The sequence below is a fragment of the Petaurus breviceps genome, unplaced genomic scaffold (assembly GCF_028583685.1).
Source record: "Petaurus breviceps papuanus isolate PSGF00001 unplaced genomic scaffold, PetGlider_PUasm1.0 91133, whole genome shotgun sequence".
NCBI lineage: Eukaryota > Metazoa > Chordata > Mammalia > Diprotodontia > Petauridae > Petaurus > Petaurus breviceps.
In genome coordinates, this window is record NW_027187419.1 from 29409651 (window position 1) to 29436620 (window position 26970).

Sequence of the window (26970 nt, forward strand, 5' to 3'; positions counted from 1 at the left end):
ACCAAGACAAATAAATACAAAGCATATACAAAGCAATATAACTTGAAGAGGGAAGGTGTTGTTAGCTTAAAGGAAGTTGAAGGAAGCTAGGGATTTGATGTAGCAGAGATGAAGGTATCATAGGCATGGGGAATTATTTTGTATGAAGTTATAGAGCTGAGAGATGAAATTTTGTAAACCAAGCAACAGCTATCAGTCCAATTGGAGTAGAATACAGAATATGTGAAGAGGAGTGACATGAAATAAACACTAGTAGTATTTAAATTATATGAAATATTGTTGCTATGAGTCAATAATATTGAGTAGGTACCAATCTTCCATAGTTCAATCCTTCCATACCACTGTATCAGCAATGCCATATTCACAATGCCTATAGAGATTACAAATATGCTGATATAATTATCCATCACAAAACACATCAGGTTTGCCATATGGGGAAATAAACTAGAAAATTTATTAAGATACCAAAAGACTGAGTCCCAAAACCAGAAAGTGAAAGCCATCAGAGTAGTTATGACATTGGCACAGGTAGATAAAGTAGAAAGCACCCACATTTTCAAGCCTTTAAAACAGAACAGGCTACCTCAGGCAAAGGTCCTCCTCTCCCCACTCACAGCAACCACCCAGCGCCCTGGAAGCGGGCTCCCAGCAGCTCCGGCCCCTGGCAGTCCTCAGCTGGAGTCCTTAGCAGAAAGTCCTGCTCCCAGCAGCTCCAGCCCCGGGCAGTGCTCAGCAGGGGTCCTAACTAAAAAAAAAAAAAAGGCAACCGCCGCCAACTGCCAACCGCAGGACCGTTAGCTCGGCTTTTCACTTTCTCTTGCTCTGCTATGTCAGCACGTCCATGGGGCATGGGAGATCTTTAAATCCCATAACCCTTACAACCACTTGTCAGGAGAGACTACTTCTTGAAAAGCTGTTTAATTGGTCTCCCTGCCTTCTAATCATTCACAGAGCCATCAAAATAATCTTCATAAGGAACAAATCTTCCCATACCATTCTCCAGAGGATCGATTGCCTCAAGGATAAGATATCAAGTCCTTAGCCTAGCATTTAAGGCCCTCCACAATCTGGCTCCAAATTGCTTTTCCATTATTATTTCTCAAAACAATTGTAGCTCTCACCTTTCCATCCTGTGCAGCTCTCATCCAAGTTCTTTCATAGGGGCCTTACTCAATTTTTCCAGACATCAAAAGGCTACCAGTGGTACATGTGAGTGACATTCTCATTATGTTCCTGGCTGTTTTTTCTTTGAATCAATTCATTTCTCCAGCAACAAGTTACATTTGTTTCTATTGTATAAATTCCTTGCTTGTAATGCATTGCAGCCATCACACCCACCAAGTATCTCTTTCATTGCCATTTGGAAAACCCTCAATTTAAATACTTTGAAGATTTTAGTAGTGTTCTATGACTCACAGTCACATAACATCACTGAAGGAATACTAATGTTAAAAAGGTGAGTTTTTTGTTTATTGTGAAGATATATGTAGATCCTATATTTGATTGCATGCTGCCATGGGAGGGGGAGGGGGGGAAGAGGGAAAGGGAGAAAATTTGAAACTCATGGGATTGTGGAACTAAATGTTGTAAACTAAAAGTAAATAAATATTTTTTAAAGTGAGTTTTTGTTTGAAAATTGGGGTGATTAAAATAACTTCTCAGTATTCTACTAATGGAGAAGTATTTATTGAATTTTTTATATGTGGAGTTGGAAATTGTTATAAAGATGTTTAAAAAAAAATCTAAAGTAGGTTTTGATCTTGGTCTCTTGACTCCAAGGGCATGCCACTAGTGGAGTGGGGGAGAGGAAAGGGGAGGCAGTGTAATAGTAATGAAATTTAAAGATCCCCCTGTATTGGCTTGGTTTTTGGTTTGATTGTGTTAAAACCCAGAGCTTGTGAATCCCACTTGTGGGATGGACTTGTTGACATGAAAAGAGAGGGTTGAACTGGGAGGAGCTAGTGAATTTAGAGAGACACAAGAAAAGATAGAGGCAGAAGAACTTTTTGGAAGCAGCATCTTGGAGGCAGAAAGAGACTGAGAGGATTGCTGAGGGCCAGTTTGAATTGCCCAGGACTTTTGAGAGCTGTCAAGGACTGAGGAGATATGGCTGTTATGCTGGTACTTTGTCTGTCTATTTTGATGTTGTTTTTCCAGATCTGTCCACTGGTGAAAGACAGTGCTGTTGTTGCAGAGGTCCTGGAATCTTGCTGTTAGTTAAGAGCTCCAGAGACTGTTCTGCAGACAGAAAGTGAATTCTGTCCACTGGTGAAGGACAGTGCTGTTGTTGCAGAGGCCTTGGAACCTTGCTATTGGTTCAGAGCTCCTGAGACCATTCTGCAGACAGAGAATGAATGAATGAATGAAGACACTGGCAATGTATCTTGTGGCCTTGCTAAGCTTTGTCTCCCCAGGAACAAAGATTGCTGAGAACTTGCCTCCTGTCAAGATGAAGAAAAGACCTCTCTTTGGGTATTAAATGCTGTGCTTAAGCTTGTTGTAACTCTGGGGTAGATGGCTTATTCAGTTGTAATCCAAGGGTGGGGAACTTTTGACTTTTTTGTGCTCTGTGATTGAACAAATGAATGTACTTTACTTACCGTGTTTCCCAGATAATAAGACCTATCCCGAAAATAAGCCCTCCCCGTACTGTGTAAAATTCCTCTAAAATAAGCCCTCCCCCCAAAAATAAGCCCTATTGAGATTGCTACTGTAGTGAAGGTGATCCCCTGCACTACACACTACATTACAGTACCCTCTGTATGCACCGTCCCCCCCCAGGTGAAACGCACGCCGTGCTCCAAGCTGCATCCAATCAGAGCTGTAGCAGTGAGCGAGTCATCCTGTTCTTCCCCAGTGATTTGCTTATTGAATAAAGGTACATTTTTTTGTTCACATTTACCTGTTTATTAAAATTACTGTCAATGTTCATTAAAATAAGCCCTCCCCTGAAAATAATCCCTCTGGTGTTTTTCTGTCCAAAAAAAAATATAATAAGACAGTGTCTTATTATCGGGGAAACATGATATGATTGGAAACTAATCTCCATTTGAGAAGAGGGGCTTTGTGATGGACTAAATGAATGTACAGCCTAGGGGTAGAGTAGTATTTAGAAGAGGGACTCTGTGATTGATTAAATGAATGTAATGTCCAGGGGTGGGGTAGTACTTGATTGAATTACGCTTGGTAAATACTGTATTTTGAATGATGATATATTTTGATTTTCTCTGTTCTTAATTCTTCACTAAATAAAATGGAGAGCACCTATGCTGGTATTTTGAACCTTGGGAAGTTGCCTTTGCTTGGCATTACAGGCAGGAGCAAATAAAGTTCAGATATAATGAAGTATTAAGTCTGGATGATTGAGAGTATATTGAGGTATACAAAGATGAGGACTGATTTGTGCTGTTTGGCCTCATAGGGCAGATCTATGACAACAGTGAATGGAAGTTGCAAAAAGGCAGACTCTGGCTCCATGTAAGGAAAGAGTTCCTTGAAATCAGTTGTCCAAGGTGGAATGGGCTGTCTCTAGAAGTGGTAGATAGACCATCTGTGGAGATTCTTCATGCCAAAACTGAATAACCATTTGCTGACATGTACATTCTCAGGTACAACTTGGATTAGATTACCTTGAAACTCCCCACCACTCTAGTGATTTCCCTAGTGTATCAATTCCATAAACATTTATTGTGGCACCTATTTGCAAAGCACTGTGATAAGTTCTAGACATTCAATGAGCCCTTGCCTTCAAAAGAACTTGCCCATATTAGGGACCCTGCCTTCACATCCTTCTGACCCCTACTAGCACCTACTATTTATATGTACTAGTAAATCAAGAAGTATTTGTCCATCAAAGCATGTGTGTGTGTGTGTGTGTGAGACAGACACTATAAATGGACAATGATCTCAACTCAGAATTTAAGTAGAAGAGTAGGAGAGTGAGTTGGATTGTTTTGAGGAAACTGCACAGCTTCTTCCTGAGGGTGTGAGAAATTATTATTAACAACTAATACCTTGGGGAGTGTAATGTGAATGTAAATTTTAAAGATCTTCCCTGCCCCTAGGCAAAAGTGCACCAGAAGCCTGGGGAGGGAGGCTTGTTTTTCAGTAGATACTTTTTGATTGGCCAGTGGGTCAATAAGGTTGTTACATTCTCCGAGCCAGGAGAAGGCTATATAAGCCCTGATGTGTAGCTTTGTTTTGGGACTCACTTTGAGAAGTGTTCTGTGATTTGATCTGAATTCTGGGAAGCTGTTGTTGAGAGTCCCCCGGCTTTGAAAAACCCAGAATGTGGAAACCCAGATGTTGACTGGGTATGGATGTAATGGTTGGACAGTTTGGAAATCTGTCTACTTGATGTTTCTGTCTTGATAATTATGCCTGTATACTTTGAGGTTCAGGGTGCTGACCTTTTCTCCTGAACAAGGTAAACGATATATGTCTGACTGATTAAAGTAAGCTTGTTAACCCATTTTGAGTTGCTTTCCTTTAACAAAGCAGATCCAAGAACCTGTGGTAGCTGCAAACCCCGAGGACGCTTGGGGTGCTTGCTGCTACAGGGAGATTCAGAGCCTCTTCCCTTTTTCTAAGTTCCTCATTTTAAAAAGTTCAGGTTTTCTTAAAGGACTTTACCAATAATGAGATTGCACTGACTCTTCTAGATCTTGATCAGATTCCCACCCAACCTTGTAAGGAATTTAATCTAGGTTGGGGAAGTCCATTGTGTTCTACTCAAGTTTGGGGGGATATGGATCCTTTTGTCTAGATAGCCCAAGGCTGCAGGTGTTCTGAGTAGAAATGATTTTCTCTATCCAAGGGTGATGTGATGATGGGTGACATCAGTCCTTCACTGGAAGGGGATATAAAATGTGAACCCTGCCACCATGATTGTCTTTGGTCTAAGAGAAAGATGGCCAAATGACCATCCTTTTATTAATAACCTGCAGGCCTTATTAATAAAATAATTAAATTACCCAGAAAATGTGTCTCTTGAACGTTTTTAAACATCACAAGGGGGGAAAGAATCATATTTTATGGCACTAATGTTCTTCTGGTAATGACATATGGCTGTGACACTATAGTCTTCAAAGAACTAAAATTAAGAATTAATCAAAGGGCAATGGAGAGGCACACACAGAAGGGCAGGTGTAGTGCTGGGGGAAGAGCACTAGATTTGGAGTCAGAGGGCATGGGTGACTGTAACTCTGTTTCCCCATCTAAAAAGTGAGGGGGTTGGACTTAATCACTTCTAAGGTTCTCTTCCAGTTTTAAAATTATGATCATTACAAACATGTAATTATGTAGGAGTAGTCTCCAAATTTGTGTAGGGAATTCCAGGTGAGGAAACTCCCTCTACCAAAGTAGTTGTTTCCTAATTTACACACTTAAGAGGGTTACTTGCCTAACTTGTCCATGGTCATATGGCTAGAATATGCCAGAGTTGTCTTTTTGACTTTAAGGATGATAGCTAACATTTATATAGCACTTACTTCATACCAGGCACTTGTGCTAAGTGCTTTACAATTATAATTTCCTTTGATATTCACAACAATGCTGAGAGGTTTAAGTGCTATTATCATCTCCATTTTGCAAAGAAAGAAACTGAGGCAAATGGAAGTCATATTACTTTCCCAGAATCACACAAGCAGTCAGTATCTGAAGCCACATTTGAATTCTGGTCTTCCTGACTACACGTCCAATTCAGTAGTTAACTCTTATGGATCCTCAACTCCACCATTGTTCCCCTTCCCCTCCCAACACATTGCTTTAATTTCTCTGGCCTGCTTTTCTTCTCTGGCTAAATTACAATAGTAATGTAATTTAAAGATCCCCCTGTATTGGCTTGGTTTTTTGTTTGTGTTAAAACCCAGAGCTTGTGAATCCCACTTGTGGGATGGACTTGTTGACTTGAAAAGAGAGTGCCGAACTAGGAGGAGCTGATGATGTAAATTTAGAGAGACACAAGAAAAGAGAGAGGCAGAAGAACTTTTTGGAAGCAGCACCTTTGGAGGCAGAGAGAGACTGAGAGGATTGCTGAGGGCCAGTTTGAATTGCCCAGGACTTTTGAGAGCTGCCACCCAGAGCTGCCAAGGACTGAGGAGACATGGTTGTTATGCTGGTACTTTGTCTGTCTGTTTTGATGTTGTTTTTCCAGATCTGTCCACTGGTGAAAGACAGTGCTGTTGTTGCAGAGGTTCTGGAACCTTGCTGTTGGTTCAGAGCTCCTGAGACTGTTCTGCAGACAGAGAGTGAATTCTTTCCACTGGTGAAGGACAGTGCTGTTGTTGCAGAGGCCTTGGAACCTTGCTGTTGGTTCAGAAGCCCTGAAGAAGGATTTCCTTGTTGTTTGTTAACAGAAATCCTGGAAGAGGGTTTTGCTAATGTTTTCAAGGGTCCTAGGACTGTTATGCAGACAGAGGATGAATTAATGAAGAGACTGGCAATGTATCTTGTGGCCTTGCTAAGCTTTGTCTCCCCAGGAACAAAGATTGCTGAGAACTTGCCTCCTGTCAAGATAAAGAAAAGACCTCCATTTGGGTATTAAATGATGTGCTTAAGCTTGTTGTAACTCTGGGGTAGATTCAATTGTGATCCAAGGGTGAGGAACTTTTGACCTTTTTGTGCTCTGTGATTGAACAAATGAATGTACTTTATTTATGATTGGAAACCAATCTCCATTTGAGAAGAGGGACTTTGTGATGGACTAAATGAATGTATAGCCTAGGGGTGGAGTAATATTTAGAAGAGGGACTTTGTGATTGATTAAATGAATGTAATGTCCAGGGGTGGGGTAGTACTTGATTAAATCACACTTAGTAAATGCTGTATTTTGAATGATGTCATATTTTGATCTTCTCTGTCCTTAATTTTTCACTGAATAAAATGGAGAGCACCTATGCTGGCATTTTGAACCTTGGGAAGTTGCCTTTGCTTGGCATTACACCTGCCATCTCTGGGGCTGGAGTAGGAAATTATCTCCCAGGACACCTGCCAATGCTCAGGATGTCAGGGACCAAAGTCTCTTTCACGTCTCCTCAGGATTTTTCTGACTGAGCCCTGCCATATCAACCTGCCCTTTTAAAGGTCCAATATGGAGATATGGCTCAAGTCCATAATAAGCTAACCCACTCAAATAATCCCTTAGTCATTACCTTAATAAAATGTGTCTGTGTCAACAAGCTATTCAAATTAAGCTATCCTTCCTAATCAGTGTTCCAAAGCTGTCAGATCCCTAAGAGAAGTCTTCTCATTCTAAAAGGAAATTCAAACCTATCAAAGATCTAAAATCAAAGCAAGGAAAAATCTCATGGTTAGAATCAATCTAGTTGATCAGGTGCCCTTATTGGCCTTTGCTGCATTCCTTTTCCTCCTCACTAACATTACATTTTCTAGACTTCTGAGTCTTCATTCTTAACTCTTCCTTGGGTAACATTGCATAAGAATTAAAAAATTTCAAAGTTAGTGTACCACACTAATAGTGGTATAGTTGGAATAATAATGGTGTTAGAAGTGCTGGATTCTAGTCTTAGTTACCGTGTTTCCCCGATAATAAGACCTTTCCCGAAAATAAGCCCTCCCCTTACTGTGTAAGATTCCTCTAAAATAAGCCCTCCCCCAAAAATAAGCCCTATTGAGATTGCTACTGTAGTGAAGGTGATCCCCTGCACTACACACTACATTACGGTACCCTCTGTATGCACTGTTCCCCCCCCCCCCTGTGAAACGCACGCCTCGCTCCGAGCTGCATCCAATCAGAGCTGCAGCAGTGAGCGCGTCATCCTGTACTTCCCCAGTGATTTGCTTGCTGGCGCCATTGAGAGCAGTGCCTCGGAGGAGAGCTGAGGCAGGACAACATAAAAACCTGGTATGTAATCGGGAGTGAGGGGGCATGATGGAGGATAAAAAGGGCATGATGGAGGAAAAAAGAAGAACTCAGGGGGCATGATGGAGTGAAAAGAAGGACTGATGGTCATAATTTTATTATTCTGTCTGTTTTGACCCCCAGACATGAGTACAAAAAGGAAGAGCTATACTGTTGAGTATAAGAAAGCAATTGTAGAGGAGTCACATGGCAAGAATCTTGCAGTTTTCTGTAAAGAAAAACTTTTGGATCTTCGAATGGTCAGAAAAATGGAGAGCAGATTATAATAACCTCAATCAACAGGTGGATGAGGGAAAAGGGAAAAAGCGCAGGTCTGGATCAGGTCGGCAGCCCTTATATCCTGACTTGGAGATCCTCATTGGTGAATGGATTGCTGACAGGAGAGCAAAGGCCTTGGTTGTGCGCAGGGCTGATATTCAAGCATTTGCCCTTTCAATGGCACCAGAGTTTGAAATGGTCTCAGAAGGATTCAAAGCATCACAACACTGGTTGGACGGTTTCCTTCAACGGTATGAACTGTCCCTAAGAAGATCAACAACACTGTTTAAGCTGGAAGATGCTGAAGTTATTAAACGTGCACTTGCATTCAAGTCCTTTATTGATAGGATCGACATTTCCAAGTACCAAACCTGCAATATGATTGCTATGGATGAAACTGCAGTGTTTATGGGACAAGGATCTCAAACAACAATTCATCACAGGGGTGCAACGTCAATCTACATTCCCACCACTGGCTATGAAAATGCACGGGTCACCTGTGTTTTGGCAATTCGTTTGGATGGAAAGAAAGCCACACCTGTAATCATCAGTAAGGGCAAGAAAGATAAGATTGAACGTGTATCTGGCATTTACATTCTTGAAACCGAAAAAGCCTGGTGTACACAAGCTGTTATAAGAAAGTGGGTTGATTTAATGCTGCCACTTGTTATGCGAGGTAACCAAAGAGGTCTGATAGTCTGGGATTCAGCCAGCACTCACCACGCTAAAGAAATGAAGAACTTCCTTGCAGAGAGAAGAATAGATCAAGTAATGATTCCTGCAGGAGTGACTGCCTATCTCCAGACCCTTGATATTGCAATAAAGAAGCCATTCAAGGACCATTTGCGCATGGAAGTCAATGACTACATTGAAAATAGAATGGAAAGAAATTAGCGTGGAAACTTTGTGAAGCCCTGTCTGCAAGAAGTCGTGACTTGGGTGAAGAAGTCATGGGATAAAATTACTGACAGCTGTGTCGCCAAGGCACTACGAGCAGGTTACCTGGACAAGACATATTCATTTAAAGAGAGCTATATTGCTGGACATGACAGATTGGGTCCACTTCTTCTGAAGGAAATGGAGGCGCAAGACATCCAGGACGGAATTCAGGGTATGGACACTTATGACGATGTTGTTGAAGAAGATGACATGATCATTATTGAATAAAGGTACATTTTTTTGTTCACATTTACCTGTTTATTAAAATTGCTGTCAATGTTCATTAAAATAAGCCCTCTGGTGTTTTTCTGTCCAAAAAAATTAATAAGACAGTGTCTTATTATCGGGAAAACACGGTAATTTCCTTATCTGTAGGATCAGAAGGATTTAAATTCTATAAAAAATGACTTCTGAATATAGCAAACATATATTAGAAATCTCATGAAAGTGTATACAAAACCATTGGAATCTTTGGGTTCGTGAACACTTCTTCCCTCCAAAATGAGTAGTGGCTCAAGGCATTGCTTAAACCACTAGCTTTTAGTCTTTTTGAAGTTGAAACATCCATGGATCTGTGACAAAAGCTACAGTATCTGTTATTTCACGCCTGTGGAGGAATTTCTGCAGCAGAAGCAGATTCTATCAAAGTAACCTTCAACTCTGCTTAGAACATGTGTCCTAAGGAATTCTCTTGTGGCACAAAGAAGTTAAATGCTTTGCCCAGTGTCAAGAACCAATGTAGCAGGGGCAAGACTTGTACCCAATTCTTTATTCCTGTCTCTGAACTCTTCCACTACTCCAGGATATCTCTAACCCCTATTACTTGATTTGGGTTCACAGGGTTGGGGAACCTGTGGCATTAAGGCCACATTTGGCCCTCTAGGTCCTCAAGTATGCCTGTTTGAATGAATCAAACTTCACAGAACAAATCCCCTTAATAAAAAGATTTGTTTTGTAAAATTTGAACTCAGTCAAAAGGCTGCATCCAAGGACTTTGGCCACTTGTAGCCTAGGGGCCCTGGATGAAGAGACATATCTCTGGTTGGGGGAAACCTCTCTGCTAATGCAAATCAGTAAACTGTTTGCAATTTAGTAATTCACTAATAACTCTTAAGGGTTGTTGGAGCATTGAGAGGGTTCAATAAGTTGCCTCTTAAGATAGTAGGGGTCAAAGCCAGGACTTTCTGTCTTCCAGGTCTGCTCTGTGGTCCACTCCAGCGGTACTCAACTCAAAAATGGGGCAATACTAATTCACACATAAGGATGCCTGCAGCTGTATATTGACTTAGTTTTAAAATGTAGTTGTATCTGTTTTATTAAATATGTCTCAATTACATGTTAATCTGGGTCTGGGGATGTGGCAGACCCATGCAGTCTGTGTTTCACACCTCTGCACCACACTGTCTCTTTTCTGATTTTTTAAAATTACTTTTTATTATATCCCTGCTCTAAGATAAAAGCTATTAACACTATAAATTAAACTCTTATGCTGTAAGGTATTCACAAGAGCGACGAGCCGGATTAAAAAAAAAAAACACAAAGACAGTAGGTACGCCCCTGTACATTTTCTTGCCCGTACTTGGGTAGAACTCTCCTCTGCTCTTCAGCCATCATCACAACCCATTCCAAACTCTCTCTGGCTGCCTGACCCTGGTCCTTGTCCTTGGATTTTTAATTCTCAACAGGGATGGAACTAACGCAGATTTGGAGGCAAGGGGCAGAGGCCTTCTAGTTTTTCTGTCGTTGCCTGGATACCAATGGGGCACCTAAGGAGTCAAACAGTGACAATGTCGAGACAGGGCCACATGACTGGCCCGCATCCTTTTCCGTCTCCCCAGGGGGTGTTCCTTCTACGGCTCTCTCCTCAGGTTCAGTGAAGCTCTGGGTTTTCAATAACGTATCCATCCCTCTCCACAGGGATAAAACGGGCGGCCTAGGCTGGTGGACCAGTCACCCTCAAGGTAGGGACTCACAGTGGACCCCTGGAGGCCACACGAGTGCGGCGCCGTCAACAAGCCACAGCTTCCTTCCTTGTGGCTCCCTGCAGTGCAGGGGCGAGGAAAATTGGGGCGCGGTGAGGAGGTGAGGGCTTTGGAGAGAAGAGTGGGAGGGTGAAGGAGCCCAGGAAATATTGGATAAACGAACGTTTGCAAGGCGAACTACGGCAGACCGGAAGGGACAGGCTCAGGCATTCCTCTCCCGGATGCCCCAGTGACTTCCGCTTCTATTCCCGCCCCTTCAGAGGCCTTTCTCCCTGATGATTGGTTGTTGGCTTTAGTCATATGACGCCTTCCGTTAAGCGCCTCTCCTCCCTCTTGTTTTTCTTTTCCGGTAAAAGAGTCGAGTTGTTCCCAAACTCTATGCTCTTCGGGGTCCCGGCGCGGAGAGTTGTGGGAAGGTGGAGGAGTAATGGTGCTGGCGTAATATAGGAGGGCTGTGGGACCCTAACTCGCCTGAAGTAAGTGACGCCGGAGGCCTCTCTCCGTGGCTCGCGGGAGGGAAAGGCTTTTTGGGGAGGAGTGGGGATGGGAGATGGGGAAAGGCAGGGGAGCTGAAGGGAGAAGCCGAGCCGCACGGATGCCAGGGCTCTGGGGTCGGGTGTGAAGGTAAGGCCCGGGCTCGGGATGCTGCTTGTTGGTGCCTTGGTCTTTGCTGTTAAAAGGCTCAGTAACCCAGCCCTGGGGCTCCGGCCACCCTTGGAGCACAGCCTCCTCAGATTTCTGGTGGTACTTCGCCAGGTCACTCTCCTTTGCATTAGTTACATGGGGATGGGCCGCTCTCCCCATTAGAGAGTAAGTTCCTTGAGGTCAAGCTCTGTGGCATCTTCCTTTGTACTCTTGACGCCTGAAAAACAGACCTGTTAAAGGCCAAGGTTCCTCAGTGCATCTGGGGCCATCTCCAGTCATCCTGATCCATATCTGGGCACTAGATCCAGATGACTCCAGAGGAGAAAGTGAGGCTGGTGACTTTGCACAGCCCTCTCTCCAATTCACTCGAACGTCATGGCATCACCTCCGTGACGTCATGGTCCTCTTTAAGAAGAAAGGACAAACAGTACTGCTAGGATGTGGTAATATAAATAGCAGGCAAGCTCAGCTTCTGACAGAGGGGGAGGAACAAGTAACTTCCAGCTCCCTGAAACTGGTGGAAAATAGATTCCCCCCCCCCCCCAGTTAGCATTGGACGTCACCGTTTAGTAACAACAGCAAGAGAGCAACAAGAAGTATGTTGTGATAACTTTTACTCCAGAAAATTGAAGGATATGAGTATTAAGGATGAGAATTTTGCCTGTTCACCTAAACTGTCAGGTTTAGCACAGGCCAACTTTAAACTGGAGAGAATGAACTTATGCTTTTGTTTCTTTCAGTTTTCTCTTACTCCTTTAAGGTTCCTAAGATGGTTTTGTGGGTGGGTTTTGTTTTTAACCACTCTGTTTCTTGGTAAGAGTACTGACTTTGGAATTAGAGGATGTGGTCTCAGCTCCTGGCTGGATAATCCCTCTGTGGCCTTGAGACATTCACTTAAGCTTCTTTGGCTTCTCTTTCCTTATCTCTTCCTGAAGAGAATAGCCTAAATGATCTCTCAAGTCCTTTGCAAATCTAAATTCAGTGAAGACAGTGAAGACCAGGCTTGTTGAGAATCAGGCAGTGGTCCTAAAAATTATCATTTCCTCACTTTTATAGGACTTTTAATTTACTGTGGTAGGTCATTGTTTTGGGGGAGTGTGTTCTCAATATATGTGCTGTGGTGATGTTTATTTGGTCTTTTGATAAAGGCACAGATAGAAAAAGATTTATTGAAAAAGAGGATAGTGGCAATAAATTCAGTTAAAAGAATTTTGAAAGCTTTGCATAGGATTTTAATTCTACTTTACAATTAGTAATTTTATTAAGTATATATATGTATACTTATGACTGAATATAACTTTATATCAATGAAGCATCGAAGATGACAACAGCAGCAAGGCCTACATTTGAACCTGCGAGAGGTGGAAGAGGAAAAGGGGAAGGTGATTTGAGTCAGCTTTCCAAGCAGTATTCAAGCAGAGATCTACCTTCTCACACGAAGATTAAATACAGGTAATAATGGCTAACTTTTTCTTGTCTTAGAGAGATTTTTTTTTCTTGTAAAGCAGAAGAAATTTTGTGTGGTTATGAAATGAACTCTTCTAGTTACCAGGGTATAGCTATATATGCTATTTTGCCAATTATCAGAGAATTAGCAATAAAATATAAACATCAATATAAATTTCATCTTTAATGTATAATGAAGATGTTTTCAGTGTTGCATTTACCTCTATACACACACACATACAATTACTGCTATCAAAGCACAAACATAATAATGATCATAAAAACTCTTCTGTACCATGAGATTGTATTTTTATGGCCTTAACATTTAATTTAGATTCGGTTTTTCTTTCCTGCTAAATATGGACTACAATGTGCCTACTATGATTCAAGTGTATTTAATTCCTTGCATTTAGTCCATCCTACCAATAGCAGCAAGAACTTTTTTAAAATTGTAAACATTATTTTCATCATTTTATTCCTTATCAAAAATCAGACTCCAGGTTTCCTGAGCACCTCACACATGCATTTAGACCTTGAAGTATTATAATGGGTTTTTAAGTACTGTTATAAGTCTCCTTACCTATGATGTGACTCTTGTGCTAATTTGAATTTCAGGCATTCAAATATATTCACTCCCCGTCTCATATTACTTGCTTTACCCTTTTCTATAAGCCACAATAAAAAATAATCAGTAATATCTAAACTCCATAAAAAAGTCATTTGGATATAATGAGTATAAAATTCTTAATATATACCTAGAAAAGCTAGATTCAAGCTTTTAAGCTTGAATGCAGAGGTTAAAGAATAAAGGTGAAACCTAAAATACTTGGGTCTTCTCAAAGCAAGACGTGTTGAGCATAAAGATAATCAAGGAGACAGACTTAATAGAATCCTGAAATTAAAGTTGAATGAGAATAATACATTAAGAGCAATTAATACCTACTCCATGCCAGTTTTAATGTACATTTTTGGAGCTTTAAAATAGTCATAACAGATTTGAAAAGTATCCTAACACATCCTCTACAATATGAATGAAACATAGGATCCATCACTGTAAAGTAGCTATAGAAAGAGATTCTCCTAGAAGCACAGAGATTGATAGACATTCTTTTTTTCTTTTTTAAAGCAATTGGGGTTAAGTAACTTGCTCAAGTTTACACAGCCAGTTATTTCTGGGTGTGGTGCTAAGTATCTGGGCCCGGATTTGATCCCCAGGTCATCCCGACACTGGAGCCGGTGCTCTTACTCACTGAGCCACCTGGCCTCCCCGATAGACATTCTTAAAGCACATAATAATCAAGTCTAAAATCTACAGAAATATTTTTAGAGCAAGCAGACATTACTTCACCGGGCAATATAGTAAATACCATTAGTTTTGTTCAGTATAACTGAGAGTGGATAACCTCTTGGAGGATTGTTTGAAATGGCTAAGATCTAAGAAGATAATCAGAAGAATGTCATAGGAGACATCCACATGGATTCTGCCTTAACCAACAACATATTAACAAAGAAGCATTGAATAGATGACTTAATTTTAATTGTGGTTTTGTTTGAGCAAATGGAGGAATTTATGATAGCAGTTCAGGTCAGTGCCTCCAGAAATTACAGAAGGATTATCTTTAAGGATCCCAGACATAGTAGTAATCAATTATATTATCAATTAAGGAAACAGGAGAAATTATGAAACATATTCAAGCTGTAAAAATTTAGCACCTACTACATACCTAGTATGACATGACTTGGTGGCTAGAATTATATACTTCTGGAGCTATTATCTTTTATAGACTATTAAATCTCCATACTACAAATAGCTCAAAATCGGGAGAATTCAACCAGTAAATTAGATTGGAACTGGAACATTGTCACAAACCAGACTGTTATTCTTAATCACCTAGACATAATTATCATAAATGTATAAAAAATTAAAAATAGTGTTTTAATAACTGTCACCAAGCCAAATATTAATAATCTGTAAACTACATGGAATGAAAGGCTTTCAAAATACCAAGAGAAAACAGAGTATATATGTGAGAACATGAGTTAATATGCCATGCCTCTTGTCCTCTTTGCTATTAGGATTGAACCAAGGGTGCTTTCATTGAGCCTATAGATGCTAAGTTTACATTTGGATATTTTTATTTAACTACAAAGAGTAGTTATTTTAATCACCTGTGCAATAATACATAGAACATTAAATATAAAAGAATAATGATTTATCTGCCTCAAACCTGTTGAAAAAGATGAGAATGAAATGTCAGTAATGATAGCTTACGTTTGTATACAATTTTAATTTTTGCAAAGTCCTTTATAGATATTTCATTTAAGCCTCACAATAGCCCTGTGAGAAATGTGGCATTATTAACCTGCATGAGGATACTGAGACCCAAGAGAGATTAAGTGACTGTCCATAGTCACACACTTAAGTGTCAGATAACAATCCAGGTTTTTATGAATCTAAGAGTAGCCCTCGTACACACTACAACACAATGCTATTGCACACACCATTCTTTTCCTTGGAGATTCTTTTGCCCACCTACTTACTCTCTTATCTTCATGTGCTTATCCATTTTAAAAACATTTTTCAAAACTTTTATCACTTTATTAAATTCTTCTAGACTCAATTCTGTTTGTCTTCAACCACTAACTACTATCCTTAGTACTGTACATGTGCACAGTTTAAGTGGTTTTCATTTATATTTTTATGTAGTTTTGTTTGAATTTTCTTTCCTCTTTGAGTATAGTTCTCAAATGCTTCATAAACCTTTGTTCCTGCTACAACACTTTTTACATAGTTGGTAACAAAATATTGTTAGCCTGATGCCCCTTTGAAGAAAGATAATATTTGACTACAAGTGTATGGAGAAGTGCCAAGAAATACATCCTTAAGTAGCACAAGGAATAAGAATATTCCATACTTTTTAAAAGTTTACTTTCATAGCCTAGATTTCAGAATATTTTAATAAATCCTAAATGAAAATTCAGCATAGAACATCATATCAGATACTTCTGTCATATGTGTAATAACTTTAATACAGAAATTGTCTCAAGCTCATTATGCTTAAAATGAATATCTTTCTAAAAAATGAAGTTCTCCATATAGCAGGTAGTCTTTATAAAGACAGATGTACCAGAAAAAAAGCAACTAAGTGAATAGAATAACTGACAAATTAGAAGAACAGATTGCACCAAAAAGAACATAAAATCTGTTCTCTTCCTCTTTCCATCTTCAGAGATGGACATCTATTTCATACTTCAATATTTCATTGAATTTATGACTTCCTCAGCATGGAATATGCTTATCTGCAATGCAGATTGCATCCCAGGCATACCTTATCCGGTGCAATTCTTGTTCTGTGTCTTATTGTCTTACCTTAAATATCAATCAAAGAACTAATAGCCAATGTGCTAGAAGACTTTCTCTGCTTCTTTTAATAATTTGTATTTCCCAATGTGCTGTCTTTCCATTATTCCTTGCTCTCACTTTATAATTGGTGCACTTTTCTGGTCATACATGTTCTTGGTGATGTTTTAATGCCACATCTGAAGCTGAAATGTTTTTCACCAATGTAGTGGAGCATGTTGATAGGCAGTATACATTTTTCCATTGCCCTATGGGCTACTGTCAATTATCATTCTTCAGAGATTTGGTGTTCTGTAATTTGCAGTCCTATGTTATCACTGAGAGAATAATAACTTTAAAAATAAAGGATTTTGAAAAAGTAAGGAACTTGGGATCATTGTGAAAGTGCTATGAAGTTTCCCAGGTGTGATCCGGCCCACTCTACAGTGTAGTGGATAGAATAGTAGATTTAGAAGTGGAGCACCTGGTTTTAATTTCAGGTCTTCTGTTTTTATTTGGTTAATTTCCTCATCTATAAAACAAAGGAGTCTACTAGACAATCTCTATGGTACTTGTAGGCTCATGATCCTGCAGAACTAATAATTGACATTTTCATAGCATACAGGTATACATTTTCATTTGTGCCTTACAACAACCCTACAATCTAGTACTGCAGGAACTATTTATCCGTATATCACAGATAAGGAAATAGCTTTGTAAATGTTAAATTAATTGAATGTTATAGTCATACAACTAATAAGTTGCTAGAGGTAGAATTTGGATCCAAACCTTTCCTGACTCCCAAGCACAGAGCTCTTTCCTTTCCTATTCAGTTTTAGACACATATCATTGTTCAAGGAACTAAGGAATTTACTTAATTGGGTGCCTGTCCGACTGTGGATATTTTTCCATTGACCAAGAAGAATAGAATAATATGTGATGGTCTGGGCCACACACTTTATTCCTCTACCTTTTTTTCCCTAGTGTGCTTGGTTAAACTGATTACTTTTGAGTAATTAACTCTAATCTCATTAAGGAGACCTTGCTGGTTGTCATCTGCAAGCAAAAACTTCTGAAGAATCCATCAATAGGGAATCACTTTTCTATATGGACTTTATACAGGGTATCTTCCATGACACTGGCAGACAACTTTGGTGAGCATTATGTCTCCCCTTTTTTTAATGCTTTGCCAATCATTCTGATGAATAAAATGGTCATGATTTAATTTTTATGATCTTATTTGTGGGAGACATATTATGGAAGGCAAACCTTTAAGACTGCATTTTTGTTCTACAGAGTCAAACACCCTTTTTGTAATTAATGAACAGCATACAGATTTTAGTGTCAGCATTTCTTAGTTGTGTGACTATGCTCTGCTGTAGAAAAGAATCTACAAATATTCCTTTTCATTAGTACTTAAATCATTTCATATTGCATCAGAAATAAACTCAATAAATAGACCATTCTCAAAAAGATTTTACAGATATGAGAAATTAAGCATCATAGTCAGGAGTTGCTCATGTCTTCTGATAGTCTTTTCACAGGGGAAATAATATTGCCTATGATTTTTCCCATTTTTTTAATGTTTCCTCTTTGAAATCTTGAGCTATATAATTCATCTCTGAGTACTTTTGAAATTGTTTTGCCTCTATGTAGATTTCTTCTATATACATTTGGTGAAGTTGAGGTGCTCTTCATGACATCCTAATTACTGATGCTACTTCTTCGATTAATAGATTGGGTTCTGGTGTAGAGGAGTCCAATTCCAGTTTTTTATTTCTAATGAAAATAGCTTGCTGTAAAAATATTAGCAGATATTGTCTGTTTTTTTCTCCTTCCAGTTTAATCTACGTGTTGAGCGTTTCCATATACATAGAAAAGATTTTAAACAAAGCCACAATCTATTATGTAAAACTTACGTTTAAAAAAATAGAATAAATTCAATGTATTCATTTTAAATCTGTTATCTGTTTTATTCTGAATCTCTTGTTCTCTTCTGTGCACTTAAAAAATGCTACAATGACCTTTTCTTCATTCCTTTTTCCCTCACAAACTAAAAACAAAAAATCCTACTTTATAACAAATAAGCATGGTCAAACAAAGCAAATCCACACATTGGCCATGTCCAGAAATTAGTATCTTAGTTTTCCCCTGAATTGTCTTAACTCTTCCTCAGGTTGTAGCCAGTTTACTTCATCATTGAACCTCCCCAACAGTTATTAGTCATTGCATTGATCAGATTTCTTAAGTCTTTCAAAGTGTTTTTCTTTAAAATATTGCAGTTATTGTGTAAATTTTTCTGGTACTGCTCATTTCAGTCTACATCTTTGATTTGTTTTCCTCAGTGACTCTCCATTAGGGAAGAAGCCTCCTACCCATTAATTATCAAATTAACATTCTTTTCAAATTGTCTTTGATTCAGAACTATTTGACTGGTTGGTTTGTAAACAAGCTCTAATTTTTTTTTAAGTCTTCATGTTTCCATTTTATTTCTGTGTTAGACAAACTACTCAAGATGCTCCTGAAGAGGTTCGCAACCGTGATTTCAGGCGAGAACTAGAAGAGAGAGAGAGAGTTGCGGCTAGAGAAAAAAACAGAGATCGTCCAACCAGGGGTACCTGAATTATTTTTGATACTTAACTATTATAAGACATTTATTTGAAAAAAACATATGACATGAAGCATTTTTAGTCAGGTCCTTTCAACAGCCTTGACATATCTAAACATGTCAGATAATTTAGCAAACATTTATTCAGAGCCTACTATATATAAGGCACAGTGCTAGGTAATTACGATAGGAAACAATGACAAAATGTACCTCCCCTCAAGGAATATCTATTCTGCTGGGGAATTAAATCTGTACTGGAATACATTCAAGGTAATTTGAAGAAGCAGAGAAAACACTAATGACTGGAAAGGCTTTGCTGTTGATCTGGCACCCAAGCTGAACCTTGAAGGATTTGAAAAGTGGCAGTGTAGAGAGAGCGCATACTAGGCATGGGTCTTGCAGCTGAGCAAATTCAGAAGCAGGAGGATGGAACAATGAATTTGGGAATAGAAGCAGCTAGGTGGCACAATGAATACTAGAGTATAGGTGGCACAGTGAATACCATAGTGTTGGACCTGAAGTCAGGAAGACCTGCGTGCAAATATGACCTCAAACACTTAGTACATGTCTGACCTTGTTGAGGTCACTTAACTTTTGTCTTTCTCAGTTTTTTCAGCTGTAAAATGGAGATATATCTTGTCTCTTTTTTGTATCCTCAGGGCTTAGCACAGTGCACAAAATAGGTGCTTAATAAATGTTTTTGGCTGCCTGACTGAATAGCTAGTAATGCCCTGTTGTGATGACATAGAACATATGAATGGGAATAATGTGAAATAACACTAGAAAAGGAGGTTGGAGCCAGGGTTTGGAGGCCTGTAAATGCCAAGCTAAGGTAAAAGGAGGCCAGTGAAGGTTTTGGAACATAGCAGTGACATGTTCAGATTTGTGCCCTAGCATGATTACTGAAGCAGCTGTTTTGAGGATAGACTGGAGAGAAACTAGAAGTAGAGAAATAATTTTGGAGGCTTGAAAAAATAGTCTAGAAGAAATAATTGCATGACTTAAATTGGTGGTTGTGTGCACAGAGAAGAGAGATTGAATAATAGAAGTGGTTTGGGAGGTATTCAGAATTGGAAGTACTTTATTAGTTTTTGGACATGGGCCTTCAGGAGTGGGATGAGAAATATTAAGGATGGTTACAAACTTAGGAGGATAGTAGTACCCCCAACAAAAAAGAGAAAGTTTTGGGAGAAGAGTAGGTTGGGGTTAGCAGGAATTGATGAGTTCAGTTTTGAACATGTTGAATTTTAGTTTTGAAAGAATTTACAAGTAGAGCTCGATATCCAGCAGGCAGTTGGTAATTTGGGACTCAAGTTTGGGAACACAATTAGGGCTAGGCAAATAGATTTAGGAGTCACGTACATCAAATTGATTATTGAATTGCTGAATGAGAGTCTAAAGAGAAAAGAGGGCCCAAAATAAAGTTTTGTGGGACATCCATGTTTAAGGAGTGGAAGATGGATAATGGACCGGAAGAGGAGATGAAGAGTGCTTCAGCAGGTAGGTGGAGAAAGAATAATACCACTGAAGCCAGCAGAGGAGGGTGTATCCAGAAAGGAGTGTTTAAATGTCAAAAACTACAGAGAGGGAGGATGAGGACTGTAAAAAACCTATTAGAGAAATGCAAATTAGAACAACTCTGAGGTACCATCTCATACCTATCAAATTGACTAAAAATGGTAGAAGAGGAAATGACAAATTCCAGAAGAGATGTGGAAAAATTGGGACACTGATACACTGTTGGTGGAATGGTAAACTGACCCATCCATTTTAGAGAGCAATTTGAAATTATGCCAAAAGAATTATAAATTATATAAATACATAATTTTAAATTATATATACATAATTGCCTCAGCAATATCATTATTAACTTTGTTTCCCAAGGTGATTAGGGAAAAAGGAAAAGAAGCTATGTGTTCTAAAACTCTTATAGCAGCTCTCTTTGTGGTGGCAAAGAATTGGAAATTGAAGGAATGCCCCATCAGTTGGGGAATGGCTGAATAAGTTATGACACATGATTGTTATGGAATACTACTGTGATGTAAGAAAAGCTGAGTAGGTTGGTTTTAGAAAAACATGGAAAGAGTTGAATGAAATAATGCAGAGTGAAACCAGCAAAACCAAGAGGACATTGTATACAGTGATAGCAATATGGTTTGAATGACTAAGCTACTCTGAGTAATATGACCATTCAAATCAGCTATGAAGGACTTATGAAGAAAATGCTATCCATTTCCAGAGAAAGAACTGCTATATGGAAGTATGTATCATGTGGTTCCATATATACATTTGTATCAAATATTGGCCTTCTCTAATACAAAGCTGGGAGGAGAGAGGGAGACAACTTGGAACTCAAAAAACGTAATATAATTTTAAAAGGAGTGGTTAAGTGTCAAAAATTGTAGAGAAAGAGAGAGGATAAGGACTGTGAAAAAGTTAGATTTAGCAGTTAAATTGTCTTATATAAGGTAGTCAGAAATTGTTATAGTTCTTTAACACTAAGTGTTATCTTAATTTTCTGAAGCCTTATAAGTTAAATTTCATTTTTATTTTGACTATGTTTATTATAATTTACCTTGAGACTTCCGTGTGGGATGTAGTGAGAAAATAGAAATTGAACCCCACTTTTTAATCTTCATTGTAAGGACAAATTTCTTTTAGTAAAGAACATTGAAGTAGATGACTTATACAGGTATCTCCTAGCCCTTTGATCCTAATGGAATCTAAGAATTCCTTGAAACCATCATTTTAGTAGTTAATGAGCAAGGGACAAGGGAGATGGGGGGGAGGGGCTGGCATGGCGGTGTTACTATCTATAACTGTTGGATGTTGAAAGTTCTTCAGAAGTAATAGCCATGACAGTATTTATTCACTTTATCTCATGCTTCCAGTGGCTTTGTTGCCAAGATTATTTTACTGTAATAGAGGTAAGGTACTTTGAGCCTAAAGGTACCTCGTCATCTTCCTGACATCCTGCCTTCCTCTCTCCTTCCCTACCCCCCGAGCCCCCCCCCAAAAAAAAATCAGGTAGTGATCTCTGTCTTCATAGAATATTGATCTGTATTTTGTACTTTTCTTATGTATTTTTATTTTAGCATCACTCCTAAATTGTGAACTCTTGATAGGCAGGACTGTCTTATTTTGATCTCTCCCTCAGTGTATAGTGTCATTAATTGAAGATGATGAGGACTTAATAAATATTTGTTGAAAGAATGGCTTGTGTAGGCAGGCAGCTTGTATCCAGAGCATAGGATCTCTGGAAGTCATCAAATTGAGGAACTTGTTTTAGCTTTAGGTTAGAACAGAATGAGCTGGTTCTTTCCATTCTTGTTTCAGTAATCTTTGTGATTTTCTTCCCCCAGAGCACACAACCTCATCTTCTGTGTCTAAGAAACCTCGGTTAGATCAGATTCCTGCAGCCAACCTTGATGCAGATGATCCCCTAACAGATGTGTGTATTCTCTTTGACTTCTTTTTGGTGTTCAGAAGCATTTCTAGTACTACATTTTCTAGGAATAGTTATTTCTATTCATTTGCCTGAAAAGAATATGTACATATTTTTATATCTTGCTTTTCAAACATTTAGCCCTTAAATCATTACCACCTGTTTAGGACATTTTGAAATGAAAACCGTCCTTTGAGCCTTGGGACTAAAAGACCCTTTAAAGGGTATAATTTTTTTTTTAAACAACTTTCTTTCCTTCCTAAAAGGCATAGGAGAAAAATTCAGTTTCAAATAACCTTTCTTCAAGTTAGTTTATACATAAACAAAATTTGAAGGTTAGCAGTTATGATCCCTGATGAAACAAAAAAGAAGGTTCCATAACCTAGCATGCTTCACTGAAAACCTCACTCTTTAAAACTCCTGAAGTTAAACCTGGGATCTGTGGAATACTCTGTCTAGTGTCTTGAACTTTGATTATAGAAGTACCTGATAGTCTTCTGGGAAGCTAGGCCTAAGGTTTTTTTGTTTGTTTTTTTTAATTTGCCCTTGAATTACATTAAAAAATAAATTGGAATCTAATGCTACACATGCATACACAATATTATAATTAGTTTGCTTTACAGTTTAAATAGTTGTCCACAGGACATGGGAGAAGTCTTCTGGGTGGCCTGTCAAGGATAGTCTGGCACAGAGAGTATATTTCAGCATTCACTCAAGTTAGCTAAGATTGAGTTACCAACAATGATTAAAAGCATATGGAACAGTTTTACTCAAGTATTTAAAGATTGTTTGAAATCATAAACTCTCTTGCCTTGCTTCTGAGAATTCAGCAGCCCTTTTTTGACTTTTGATTATACTTGGCCTGTATAATTCCTAGCTTAGGGCTATTTAAGCTACTTAAAATTATTTTGGCTCTTTGGTTTTTATTTTGCTTTGGGTTTTGCCTCTCCTATTTTTCTAACTTTTAGTTTTATATACAGTTATAGTTGGGCTAAGAATGTTTTTAATTGTTTGGTGCCTTTTGCCATACAGAGAATTACTATTTTTTTCCCTAATGTTAGACTTGCTGACATTATAATCATTAATATTTTGAGAATTTCCTCAGTAATTCTTAGGGTGTGTCTTATTGCTCAGATATTGAATCTGTATGTCTTCTCTATCTAATAAAATTAAGACTGTTCTCATTGATGTAGTGAATAGCAGATCAGTTATATGGGGGGGAGCAAATCTTTGTTCTATTTTCCATTCCTGTTTTCTTAAATTACATCTTTTCTTTTTAGGAAGATGATGAAGATGAGGATTTTGAGGAAGAAAGTGATGATGATGACACTGCAGCTTTACTGGCAGAACTAGAAAAAATAAAAAAAGAAAGAGCTGAAGAACAAGCCCGGAAGGTACAGATTTCTTCAGGATTTCTTTTTCCTCCCTCAGGTCATAAAGAATCAAAAAAATTACTGATTTAAGTACTATCACATCTTCATATTTTTTAGGAATTATATCCTCTGCTATGATTATGGATTAGAGCAGCTATTAAACTATAAATCTGGTTAGTTTCCCTGTGGTAATATGAAAAAAGTTCTTGCTATCAAGTGCTGACCTTATTAAAAGGACCATCTCACTATAGAGTCCCTTTGATTCTAGGCAGTTGTTGGGAAACCTATTCAATTAAACAGTTCATACATTTATTAAAGTGCTTACTCTATGTAAGGGATTATGTTTTGTACTTGGGATTCAAAGTCAAATATAGTCCTTGTCCATAAGGAATTTACAGTCTATTGTAAGGTACAACATGTAAACAAACAAGTAAATACAAGGTAACTTAATAATGAATAGAATTTTTCAAGTCTTTTAAAATGTTTTATTTTTAAAATTAATTTTTTACATAACCTTCATTTCCTAATATATCTATTCCTCCTTATCCTAAGAGTCATTTCTTACATAAAACTTGAAAAGTGAATATGTTATCTGACTTGATCTTCACTGGGTTTTCTTTAAAAAAAAAAGTATTTACTGATATCTTTTGTTTTTCATATCATCGTAGTTTTTCCCATTTCACGCATTCTCTCTGTCCTCCAAGAGAGCCATTCCATATAACAAATAGTAATTTTTTGAAGATCAGAATAAAGGGGAAAAGTCAGTATGACTGATGCAATGCAAAACTCTGAAAGTATGTGCAGTATGCAACTCTGGTGGACCTCCCACTTCTGTAAAGGTGTGAAGTGGGAATGTCTTCTTATATCTCTTATTTTCAGCCATAATTGTTCTTTATAATTTCACAGTTTACTTTTGATTTGGTGAATAATTCTTTCCATTTACATTGTTGTAGCCATTGTATATATTGTTTTATTGGCTCTGTTTACTTCAATTCGCTTCTGTTCATGTCAGTCTTTCTGTGCTTCTCTGTATTCATCACATTCATGATTTCTTACATCACAGTAATATTCCTATTACATACATTTACCACAGTTTGTTTAGCATCTGCTTTTTGCTAATTCTCTGGTAGCACAAAAAGTGCTCCTAAAAATAATGTATTTGAGGACTTTTTTCTTATCAATGGCCTCTGTAATCCTAGTAATATAATCTCCAGGTTAAAGGCTGTGGATGTTTTAGATTTTATTTGCATAGTTCCAGACTACTTTCCAGATTGGTGGTTCTGATTCACAGCTTCAACAGCAGTGCACTAGTGTGCCTATCTTCCCACAACCCCTACAAAAGTGATTATTATTCTCTTTGTCATCTTTGCCAATTTGCAGAGTGTGAAGTGAAACCTTAGGGTTGTTTTGATTTGCATTTCTCTTATTTGTGATTTGGAGCAATGTCAGATTCTTAGCCCATAACACTCCTGAATGCACCCAAACTAGATCAAGATGTAATTGGGAAATACTTAACAAACTAAATAAAAACACAACAAAACACAGATAATATTGTGTTGGCTTTTTAAAAGTCAGTATGCAGTTTATAGATAATTGTGTGTATGGCTTAGTGGCCCTCATTTGTATTTGAGTTTGACAACACTGATTTAGAGGATTCTTTCATGTGGTTGTTAACAATGCATCTTTTCATTTGAGAGCTCTTTGTTCATATGCTTTGACTACTTACTATTAGAGAATGGCTTTTGGTTTTATATATACATGTATTTATCATCTTAGATACCAAACCCTTATCAGAGAAATTTGATACAAAGATTTCCCCTCCACACACTTGACTGCTTCTCTTCTTAATCCTAGGTGCATTAATTTGTCTGTGTAGAAGCTTTTCAGTTTTCAGTCAAAGTTATGTCTTTTATCTTTTGTAATTGTATCCCTTATTTGCTTAAGAATAGCTATGATCTGCTTCTTCCTCATTTCCCTTATTGTATGATTCTCATACCAAGGTCATGTATTAATTTCTCACATATGTAGAAAATGGTATAAGGTGTTGGTCTAAGTCCAGTTTCTGTCAGTTTGTTTTCCAGTTTTCCCAGCAGTCTTCATCAGAGTTCCCTCCTAAGCCCTCTACTTGGATTGAACTTTGGGTTCTTGATTTCCATTGCTCTTGGTCAGGCCTTCACAGCCTCCACCCTCTGGGCTGCTTTCAGCACACCAAAGGATTTTGGGCAGCCTGTGAAAAATGTAGAGGAAAACATCCTCTGCATTTTTTGCAGCCACAGTTTTTGTAGGCTCCTGATTCTTCTTTGTCTGGTCTGCTCGATTGGTTCACCTCTCTGCTTGTCAACCAAATATCAGATGGTTTTGTTGACTACTGCTCTACAATAGAGCTTCAAGTATGGAAATGCGCTTTTCCCCTCCTTCTTACCTCCCTTCATCATTGCCTTTGATATTCCAAATAAACTTTGTCATCATTTCATCAGGTTTTTGAAACTATCCCATTGACAGTTTGGCATAGAACTAAAAGCACAAACTAACTTTGGTAATGCTGTCATTTTTATTATAATGGCATGACCCAGCTATGAGCACTGAATATTCTTTCAGCTGTTCAAGTTAGCATTCTTTAAGGAGCACTTTGTAATTGAGTCTATACAAGTCTTTTGTGTGCTTTGGTAGGATGATCTTGAGATACTTTATGCATTTTGTAGTTATTTGGAATAGGAAGTTCCTTTCTATTATTTCCTCTTAGATTTTGTTGTTATTATATAGAAATACAGTTGATTTTTTTAAGCATTTATTTTGTAGCCTGAAACTTTGCTGGAGCTATTCATTTTCTCTGCGTGTAATATCTTTGATGATTCCTATCATATCAGTAAATATCCTCTTTACCTTTTTTATTTATACCTTTAATTTATTTTGTATTATTGGTATTGCTAGCATTTCATAAGATAACATTAACAAGTAGAAATGAGTAGAGATTAGAACCAGCACTTCAAAGATTAGGTGGCTTCTGAGATGAGATGAGATGAGATGAGATGAGATGAGATGAGATGAGATG

General features: G+C 38.2%; 1 protein-coding gene across 1 annotated transcript in view; it reads left to right on the plus strand.

The window, feature by feature from the left end:
- Positions 1–11377: 11377 nt before the first annotated feature.
- CWC15 (CWC15 spliceosome associated protein homolog) overlaps positions 11378–26970 on the plus strand; it is a 40846-nt gene continuing 25253 nt past the window's right edge. The window contains exons 1-5 of the mRNA XM_069079691.1: positions 11378–11537; positions 13020–13158; positions 18994–19106; positions 22463–22551; positions 23826–23939. Of these exons, the coding sequence (XP_068935792.1) occupies positions 13028–13158; positions 18994–19106; positions 22463–22551; positions 23826–23939 (447 nt within the window). The 5' untranslated portion in view covers positions 11378–11537; positions 13020–13027. The remainder of the gene's footprint in view (positions 11538–13019; positions 13159–18993; positions 19107–22462; positions 22552–23825; positions 23940–26970) is intronic.